Source organism: Ursus arctos, unplaced genomic scaffold (assembly GCF_023065955.2).
Source record: "Ursus arctos isolate Adak ecotype North America unplaced genomic scaffold, UrsArc2.0 scaffold_20, whole genome shotgun sequence".
NCBI lineage: Eukaryota > Metazoa > Chordata > Mammalia > Carnivora > Ursidae > Ursus > Ursus arctos.
The window spans coordinates 15081966-15091606 of record NW_026622875.1 but is presented as its reverse complement, the minus strand read 5'-3'; the positions used below and the strand labels follow the sequence as shown (position 1 = coordinate 15091606).

The 9641-nt window shown below is 42.4% G+C and overlaps 1 protein-coding gene across 4 annotated transcripts in view; it reads right to left on the bottom strand.

Moving 5' to 3' along the window:
• CP (ceruloplasmin) overlaps nucleotides 1–9641 on the bottom strand; it is a 58576-nt gene that overhangs the window by 17045 nt on the left and 31890 nt on the right. For all 4 annotated transcript variants that reach the window (XM_057315794.1, XM_048216042.2, XM_026497254.4 and 1 more), the window contains 5 exons: nucleotides 8168–8375; nucleotides 6241–6380; nucleotides 4962–5090; nucleotides 1797–1903; nucleotides 121–337 (listed from right to left, as the gene is read on the bottom strand). In XM_057315794.1, coding sequence (XP_057171777.1) covers nucleotides 121–337; nucleotides 1797–1903; nucleotides 4962–5090; nucleotides 6241–6380; nucleotides 8168–8375 — 801 coding nt within the window. The remainder of the gene's footprint in view (nucleotides 1–120; nucleotides 338–1796; nucleotides 1904–4961; nucleotides 5091–6240; nucleotides 6381–8167; nucleotides 8376–9641) is intronic.

Sequence of the window (9641 nt, the reverse complement as noted above, 5' to 3'; positions counted from 1 at the left end):
GAATTCTACCTCACATACAGAGGGAGGCAGAACTGGTTTACTGTAAAATGAATAGTCTCCAGACGAATTTTATTTGAAAGAAGAAAAGGGGGAACATAGGGTTAAAATAGCATCTCATACCGTGCATTTTGTTGCTTTCTATGAATTCCTCATCATCTTTGTTTACTTTCTCAGGGTGTTCAGAGTATGTTTTGATGTTGTCATCTATGTACCAGGATTCATTTTCATCAAAAACGAAAAACAGAAGGGAAAATTCCAGTTTTGTTATGGGATTGAATACTTTCGTGTAAGATCTCCGGCACACAATCAGTGGGCCAATTAATCCACTATAGAGGTCCTGAAAACAAGCAAAAACTTCGGTCATACTTGTGATGGAAGTCAGCATTTCAGAGAACTGGGACCTCGGGAATTTTAGAAAGTCGTGGACTTTGCCTAATATGGTGCTGTCAGGTCAGTCACTTTCCATTTGTAGAGAAGTTGGACTAATGGTGAGTAGGAGGTGGGTTGAACGGGTGATGAAGTCAAGTCACAGAAGCGCATGCAGAGGCAAATATTGGCTCAGGTACCGAGCAGCAATTTAAAAGAACCCCAAACGAGCAGTGTTGGTTGGCCTATTTCATAAATCAAGCCCTGTGCCAGTCTCTAAAAATCCAGAGATGAATCAAACAAAGCCCGGGCCCTCCAGGAACTCAGTCTGCTAGAGAAAGTAGAGAATGGAAGAAATGAATCACTTGTTTTCTAAGGAGGTACATAAAGGGCTAATGAACACAGAGGAGGAAGACCACACGTGACAAATCTAGGAGAAGTTTGGATTGGTGGGGGTCAGTAATGGCAGATTAGGTCTGGAAGGGCCTTTGAGCTCTACCAGGTTCAGAATTTTAGATTTTATCTTATGTGGGTCATAGGGAACCATTGAAAAATTGGACACAGCATGGCAACATATTTGCATTTTTAAACCAGTCATCCTAGTGGTGAGTGAAGGAAGGATTGAAGGAGGAAGAGAATGGAGCCTGGGAGGCCATTGCAGTAGTTAGGCAAATCACAAGGACCCGATCTATGGAGGTAGAGAGAAGAATAGACTGAACTCTATGTAGGGGGGCGAATTGCCTGTGTGGGCCAGGGGAAGAGCTAGATACTTCATACCCAGGGTTCTAGCTTCAACGAATGAGTAGATTTGGAACTCGTAGGGTTACTTATTGCAGTAGGAAATACGAGAGGTAGAGGAGGATCTCAATTCCATGTTAGAGTGACTGTATTTCCAGTGCCGGTGGGACATGCTGGTGGAGACGTTCAGTAGGCTGGTATATAGACAGGTCTGGAGCTCAGGAGAGAGATTTGGACTTGAGATATAATTCTACAAAAGAATCTTGGAACAAGTTCTAATTTGTAGTTGTCGAGTGTTGTGTTGGCTTTCAGATATTCAATCAAATAGCTTTATTGTGTTAGGTTGACAACTGAAATCAACACTTTTATCTATCATTAATAGAGCTCTGAAATCATGTACCTCAGTTCTTTGGGTTTAATGTATTTTTATGTCGAAAGGGAAATAAAATACTGTATTGATTAATATTTGATTCTGCGTTACCCATAATCAGAAGTCATGGGATTAACACAGTTATAACTCTATCCTTAAAAAGAAACAAACCAAAAAATGAAACCAAAGTGAATTGTAGAGAAGTTTCCTTTCCTGGGATTTTAAGATAAAATTGGATCACAGGAAAACTCTAATCTCATCTTCCTTCAACTGTGCATCTATTTTGGGAATTTTCACAAAACACAAATGATCTAAAGCTTACCTTAACTTGATCCACAGTTGAATAGTAAGCCCACGGAATACAAGCCGAATCCTCTATTCCAGCTCCAGATCTTTCTGGGATCTTCCATATGTAAGTGTGAATTTCACCTAAATTAATCAAGTGTTAAAGTATCTGGTTATATTTTGTATGTAGATTATATATATATAGATTATTATATATTTTATATTTATATTATATATACATAGATACTATATTATATATAGATTTTATATATAGATTATAGATAGATAGATATTATATATATATAAAATCTATATACAAAATATAAATACACTAAGTCTTAATAACCAGCGACCTAGAAACTGGAAATGTCGAGGTAATTAGTGTTAAAAAGTAGTGGCACTCAAAATTGTTTTTAGGAATTAAGTTTTAAGACAAACTGTAAGACATACTTTCAGATCTTCTTTGTCAGTTATGAATTAACTAGCGATGACACACATATACACACAATACACCAGGCCAGGATGTGGCAATACCAATATCACAATTTGAAGGAACTTTGTAACAGATCATTTTTTAGCTTGAAGTCTGTTCCTGTAAAATGCCATTTTCAACCGTCAAGTGATTTCCCTCCCCCCCCCCCCCAGTGCAAGCACCTTCCCCAAGCCTTCTCTGTGTTTTTATCTGTACTGCCCTCTGTCATTCCCTCAGCTTCACCTTGGCCTTCTTTTTCTCCTTTTTCACCATTATCTCTAGTGCTTCCACAATTTCTGGTGAGGAACCATTAGCTCTTGGGGTCTCCTGGGTCACTGAGTTGTCACAATGACCTCTTCTCAGGTCTGTCCCACTCTGCCATACCATATGCTGTTCTGTCACAGCTCTGTCACATACAGGACACCGTATGTGTGGTGTCACACCCTGGACCTTGATACTTTGAAGATAGCCAATTGCTCTAGCCTCCTAACCTGCCGAAGCCTTGACCCTCTTCCATGTGCTCTGGGCTCTTCTCCAGTCTGATCTCTGCTTCCTGTCACCTCAGGGTTTCCTGTCCAGCTGCTCACCAGAATTTCGCTTTTAGCTGTGGCCACTCACCATCCCCTCCATTTATGTAGACCTCACTGTTACATATTCATGCTGTCAGACGTTCATTAGCCAGAATTTGACAAACCTTTTCTGGGGAATCAAGCAGGACAGGAAGGATGGTCTCAAGGGATGTGACAGATTTTTCTTTCTTCCCCAAGTCCTCCATTTTACCCACGCCTACATCGTCACCCTTTTTCTAAGCAGAACCTTTCGCCGAGAATATAAAGCTTAGATTCACCACCTGAATATATCATCTCTTCATCTACACTCTTAATCTCATAAACCAAAAAAAATGTTTCCTTCTCTTCTCCATTCTTCAACCTCCCTGCCACCCATGGCGGATGCCCAAAACCTTGGCGCTGTCCTTGACTCCTCCTTCCCTAATGTTCCCTAATGCCTGATCTTTCAGCGGGGGTGGGGGGGGATTAGTACCACCTTTAAAATACAACCAGAGTATGACAACTTACCACTTCAGTGCTTCCACCCTGGTCCAAGTCCCATTTTTTTTTTTTTTTAAGATTTTATTTATTCGACAGAGATAGAGACAGCCAGTGAGAGAGGGAACACAAGCAGGGGGAGTGGGAGAGGAAGAAGCAGGCTCCTAGTGGAGGAGCCCGATGTGGGGCTCGATCCCATAATGCCGGGATCACGCCCTGAGCTGAAGGCAGACGCTCAACCGCTGTGCCACCCAGGCGCCCCCCATTTTTTTTTTAACCCAGATTATTGCAATAGTCCTCTAACTGATCCTTGATTCCGCCCTTGTCCTCTGAGTCACTTACCCACACGTCAGCCAGAAGAGGCCTTTACAAAGTGTTCGTCAGATCGTCACTCTCCAGCTCAAACCCTCACATGGTGAAGAGTATAAAATCTAAGGTTCTAACCATGGCCTCTAAGGTTCCCCTTCCTCCTACTGCATCCAGCCCCCTGCCCTCCCTGGATCTCATCTCACATTCTGTCCCCTGTTTGCTCTGCGCTGACCTCCTTGCTATTCCCATCTCAGGGCCTGGAATGCTGTTCTCCCATAACTCCCTGTGGCTCATGACTCACCAGTGGCGCCTCGTCCAAGAAGCCCTCCTGATTAGCCTACCTAAAACAGCACTCCTGTTACTTCCTCTCACTCTTTCTCGTCTGCTTTAATCTTTTTCACGCACGTTTATAAATTGATACCATGTATATTTGTGTATCTCTTTTGGAAGAAGTGAGAGTCACAAGGGCAGGGTTTTTTATTTCTAATCCCCTGAATTGACACGAGCAACTGTATATTGTAATTTATTTTTTCTCATCCATTTTGTCTCACTTGCCAAATTTGGGAACTGCTAAATTACTAAGAAATGGTCCTTTTCTAGAAGCCAACTTTACAACTAATAGAAGAAAAATATAGTTTTAATTAAAGGAAATACACACATGTATTTAACCTCTTCTAGCTTTTGCACTGTGTTAATTGAAGTTATTGAGTTTTTAGTACATGCCAGATACTGGGCTAGAATTGCGGGATTTAAAATCCCATGTGGCAGGGTCTGCCCCTAGGACTCCGCCTTCAGATGCAGGCAAGAAACATTCAGCCACACAGTGTGCGGTAAATGCTGTCTGGGCGAGGAGAGATATCTCTGCTCACTCCACCTTGAGTATTTGTAGGTGTCCAGTACTTGCAGATGTTTTCCTTGCAGTTTTCCAGTGGATCTCCCTCTCTCTTTCTCTCTCTCTCTTTCTCCCTTTCCTTTCCTTTCTTCGTATGTGCATGGAGACATACATACCGATACGCCTCCCTGCATGCCCTCTTTTTCTTTAATTTTTTTATTTTTTTAAGATTTTATTTATTTGAGACAGAGAAAGAGAGAGAGCACAAGGTGGGGAAGGGGCGGAGAGGCAAAGAGAGAGGGAGAAGCAGACTCCCCACTGAGCAGGGAGCCCGACATGGGGGCTTGATCCCAGGACCCTGAGGTTATGACCAGAGCTGAAGGCAGACTCAACAGACTGAGCCACCCAGGCACCCCTCTGCATGCTGTCTTAACCACCTCTTTCTTCACTTCCTTAAGACTACCTCTCTGATACCAGTCATTTGTGGAAAGCCTGTAAAGTCTATTAAAATGCCACCCCCCACCCCTCTCCGGCCATGAGTACCTGGTAAAGTTGGAGTAACAGTAGAACTCTCTGTTTTCACTCCATGGGCATGTATTGAGTAGGGTCTTGTGGCCATGTTTTTAAAGATAATTTTAACTATGTCTCCAACATCTGCATGAAGCTGTGGACCTGGCAAGAGCAAAAGAGAAGAGTGGCTTATACATTTATCAGATGAAAAGTTCTAACTCAGTAATAGAAGCAAAGATCAGGTAACTTTCTTAGCATGAAGGCAGGAGTCTGTGCGGCTTCATACTATACTATTCCTGGATTTACCCCTGGGCTGAGAGGATTCAGAATAAAAACACTAGGAATGGTTGTCTTTGTAAATGGAAATCAGGGGTGTATCTCTCATCAAGAGTCCTGCAGAAGGTTTTTGGCCTGAAAGTCGCCTGCAGGGCAATGGCCTAATCCTGGTGAGTCAGCTATGACCCTACCCTGGCCAAGAGTCATTGGGCAGCACTTGCTCTCATTTCTCAGCATTTGGACTTCCAGGCCCTCCTCAGTGTGAATTTGGGGCAGTAACTGCATTTGGAAGGGTAGGTGGGACCACCCCTCCCATTTCTACCTTCTTCTCTAGCCAATCTTATCTTGTCTGCTGCTAAGAATTTCCATGACCCAGCAACAATGCTATTCTCCTTTGGGTGTCTCATTTTTCGGGGGCTGAAGATAACACGCCCCAGGGTATGCTGTTAGTATGAGAATACGGTGGGATTGGGAGTGATGTCCCCAGCACTTGATGATTTTCAAGAAAATTCCCAAAACCACTTCTGGTCAAGTTCTTAGACATCCTCTTTTAAAAGGATTCCTGAAGAATCGGAAGCAACTTCTTCCATGCCTTGTGTATGGTAACATTTCTTCCTTTCTTTATTTCCTTGTCTATGTGTACATTTTTTTCTCTTGGAGTTAATCACCAGATGGCAATTTTAAAAGCAAATAGCTATGATTTGGGAGCTGGGAGAGGGGTGAAATAACAGGGAGAATTTGGCAAAGATTTTCATTAGAACATAATTTCTAGGAATTTCACCAAAACGACAGGCATAAATTTGATGAACATCAAATACATACAATTTCATTAGTATATGGGATAAGACATTGTTTCTGAGAAAAATAAGCAATGTTTTTGTCATATTCTTTAGTATATATAGGCTTCTCATGTTTATTGCATAACTTAATTTTTATTTAAATACCTTTGACTATGAACTGGGAAATGAAACCCGCGGACACATACTGTCACTGCATCTAATCCATGTCGCTACCCCACACCCGATGATTAGAGTACCTAGAATTCCCAGATGTTCTCCTTCAGCCTTTCTCTCCGCAGGAACTCTGAACGTGCTGTCGGTGTATTGCCGATACACAACTTTCTTGTACTTGGAGCCTATGTAAAACTCTTCCTTATCTAAAAACGGATTCGAAACACTTCAACAAAACACACAAACGACTAAGGTTAGTACTTGTCTTAATGAAAGTGGAAGTTGAGTTTTCAATTTTGAATGAAAATATAGTTTTCATTTAAGTAGTTATGCTAATTTTTTTTAAAGATTTTATTTATTTATTCGACAGAGATAGAGACAGCTAGCGAGAGAGGGAACACAAGCAGGGGGAGTGGGAGAGGAAGAAGCAGGCTCATATCGGAGGAGCCTGATGTGGGGCTCGATCCCAGATCGCCGGGATCACGGACTGAGCCGAAGGCAGATGCTTAACCGCTGTGCCACCCAGGCGCCCCAGTTATGCTAATTTTTAATAGCATTCTCCCAGTCCAGCAAGAAAGAGTAAGACTTTAGAAATAGATAGGCGTGGTAGAAAGTGCTCCTTGCTGGGAGTGGAGCCATCCGAGACCTGCGCCCACTCTGCGGGTAACTAGAATGACCTTCAGCTGGTCATTGCCTGCTGGACCCTCAGTTTCCTCACCCCCAAAATGAGGTGTGAGATGAGATGATCTCTAACGTTTCTCGATAGCCCTGAAATTCTGAGCCCAGATTTCACCGATGAAGTGTTCTCTGGTTACTGCAGTATTTCTGGTTTATAAGAGCTGAAATGGCTCAGTGTTTTCAGCCACTTCCTTTATCTAAAGTTTGCACTGACTCCTCATGGCCCCTGTAGCCTTTTTTTTTTTTTTTAAAGATTTTTATGTATTTATTTTAGAGAGAGAGAGAGAGATAACAAGTGGGGAAAGGGATAGAGAGAGAGGGAGAGAGAGAATCCCAAAGAGACTCCCCGCTGAGCATGGAGCTTGAAGTGGGGCTTGATCCCTGGACCCTGAGATCATGACCTGAGTCGAAATCAAGAGTCAGCTGCTCAACCAACTGAGCCACCCAGGTGCCCCAGCTCCTGTAGCCTTTTGACTACTTTACTGCCCTTCCCACCTGAAATAACCTTTTGCCCCTGTACATTGCAAATCATACTCTCCATTGCAATCAAACTAACCAGCTAACCTTTGCTTAGCTACGGGTTACCAGAGATGCCGTACACCCAGATCCGAACACATGTCCATCCCAATCTCTCAAATCATATCCATGAAAGGTTAGTGCATGACATGTGAGATGATGGAGGGCAAAGTGGTTGGAAAAGTCTTCAAGAAGTGTCTGGTGATACTACTCTACGTACAGTTTTTAAAGGTCCAATAATGATGCTTTCCTTACATTTATTCACAATGAACTTATTTTTTTACATTTCTGTAACATATACATTATTGGTGGTTTTGCAGCATATTTTCCTATAAGTTCTTGGAGGACAGAGACCATATCTACTATACTGCCCTCAAGAATTTAAAATATTCTTCACACATAGCAGTTTTAAGAATGTAAAAGAACAGATTACTGAACTGATAAGGAAATCTCTGGAGGAAAAATAAGCAGCAAACGGTAGATAAGGAAAATAATACTTTAGCTTTGAATTTAGGCACTAATTTTTGTTTAAGTTGGACAATTAAGAGCAAGATAAGGGCACATGGATATGAGAAGACAATCCAACAGAAAAGAAAGAAAGAGTGACTACAAAGAATCAAATGAGGTAGATGGAAATTTTCCTGTGAGAAAATTGCGAGAGGAGAAATTAAGGAGGAAAGGTTGCTGGGAAGCATTTTGTTACTGTTCTGATGTTACTGTTTAATGCAACTGTTTGTTTTTCTAAAATTTAGCATAATTCTTAATTTTCTGAAAGAAAAACATGAAAAAAAAATTGGGACTCAGAGTCTGGAGACTTACTTCTGTTCTTGTAAGCGATGCAGCTCCCGTTCCCATTCCCTACTGGGGGAGTAGTCCCATTCCACCTCCACCGCCGCGATGTAGTAGGTCCTCTCTGCCAGGTGGACGCTTGGATCGTCAGACATTCGCCTGCATTTGTTCACAGTGTATTTTTGCTTCATGCCTCCTGTGTAGTGATCGGTTGTCAGGCATTCAACATCGAAAGTCCCTGAAATGGTAAATAAGAAAGCGTGTCACTCCTTTGCTCAGCACCTTCAACTGAGCTCCTCAACTCACTCAGAATCAATACCCAAGTCCTTAACGTGGCTCAGCTGGATGGTTACACCAGCCACCACTCACTCTACTCCAGTCACAGAGGCTTCTTTGCTCTTCTTAGAAGAGGTCAAGTGTGTGCCTGCCTCAGGGCCTCTGCCCTTGCTGTTTCCTCCGCCGGGAACACTCCTCCCCAAAATAGCCACAGAGCTCATGTCCTCGCTTTATTCAAGCTTCTCATTAATCATCATCTCAGAGAATTGTTATCCACCTTCCCCCATCAGTCACCAGCCCCCTTTTCTGCCCTATTTTTCTTTTCTTTTTTTTTTTCATAATAACATTTTTATGATATTATGTTAGTCACCATACAGTACATCCCTGGTTTCTGATGTAAAGTTCGATGATTCATTAGTTGTGTATAACACCCAGTGCACCATGCAATACGTGCCCCCCTTACTACCCATCACCAGCCTATCCCATTCACCCACTCCCCTCCCCTCTGAAGCCCTCAGTTTGTTTTTCAGAGACTATGGGCTCTGCCCTCTTTTTCTTTATAGTGCTTACAACCACTAGCTTCTTGTCTCCCTGCATTAGAATTTCCACTTCACAAGGCAGACACTTTATGTCTTTTGTTGACTGTTGTATTTACACTTATCTAATGAATAAAGGGAGAGGTGACACTGGACTTGTCTTATGTTGTGGTAGCATATGATGAACCAGATAAAGCCTGAAGCAAGTTAGTATGTTTCACGTTTTGGTTAAAGTTCTTTCTTTTTTGTTTCAGTTTGTTTTACTCATTCAGAACCAGGCCTGCAGATATCTCTGAGGTTGCATGGCTATCATTCTATCATAGGACCCTCGACTGCGAGCAGCCAACAAGCCAACGCTACATGTAGGCTACAGAGAGAGGACAAAAAGTTTCACTGCAGAGCTGTTATGGAAGTCATTCCCTTTCTAGTCTGATTTGCCAGCTATCTTTAAAAGGAACATAACTTAAAAAGAAAGCATCTTGAGGATTCTATGGTGTGGAAATGGGAGAAACTACGGTCTACTCTTCACTTCACTTGTCACTCTCCTCCCCTCAACAGGCAGGAAATAGATCTATCAGCCACACACTTAGCTAATAGTGACTCGGATGTGCTCTTCAAGGGAAGGAAGGGCACACATTTGGGAGTTGGGGAAGGGAAGCGTTTATCACCCAACACAGGATTTTAAACCCAAG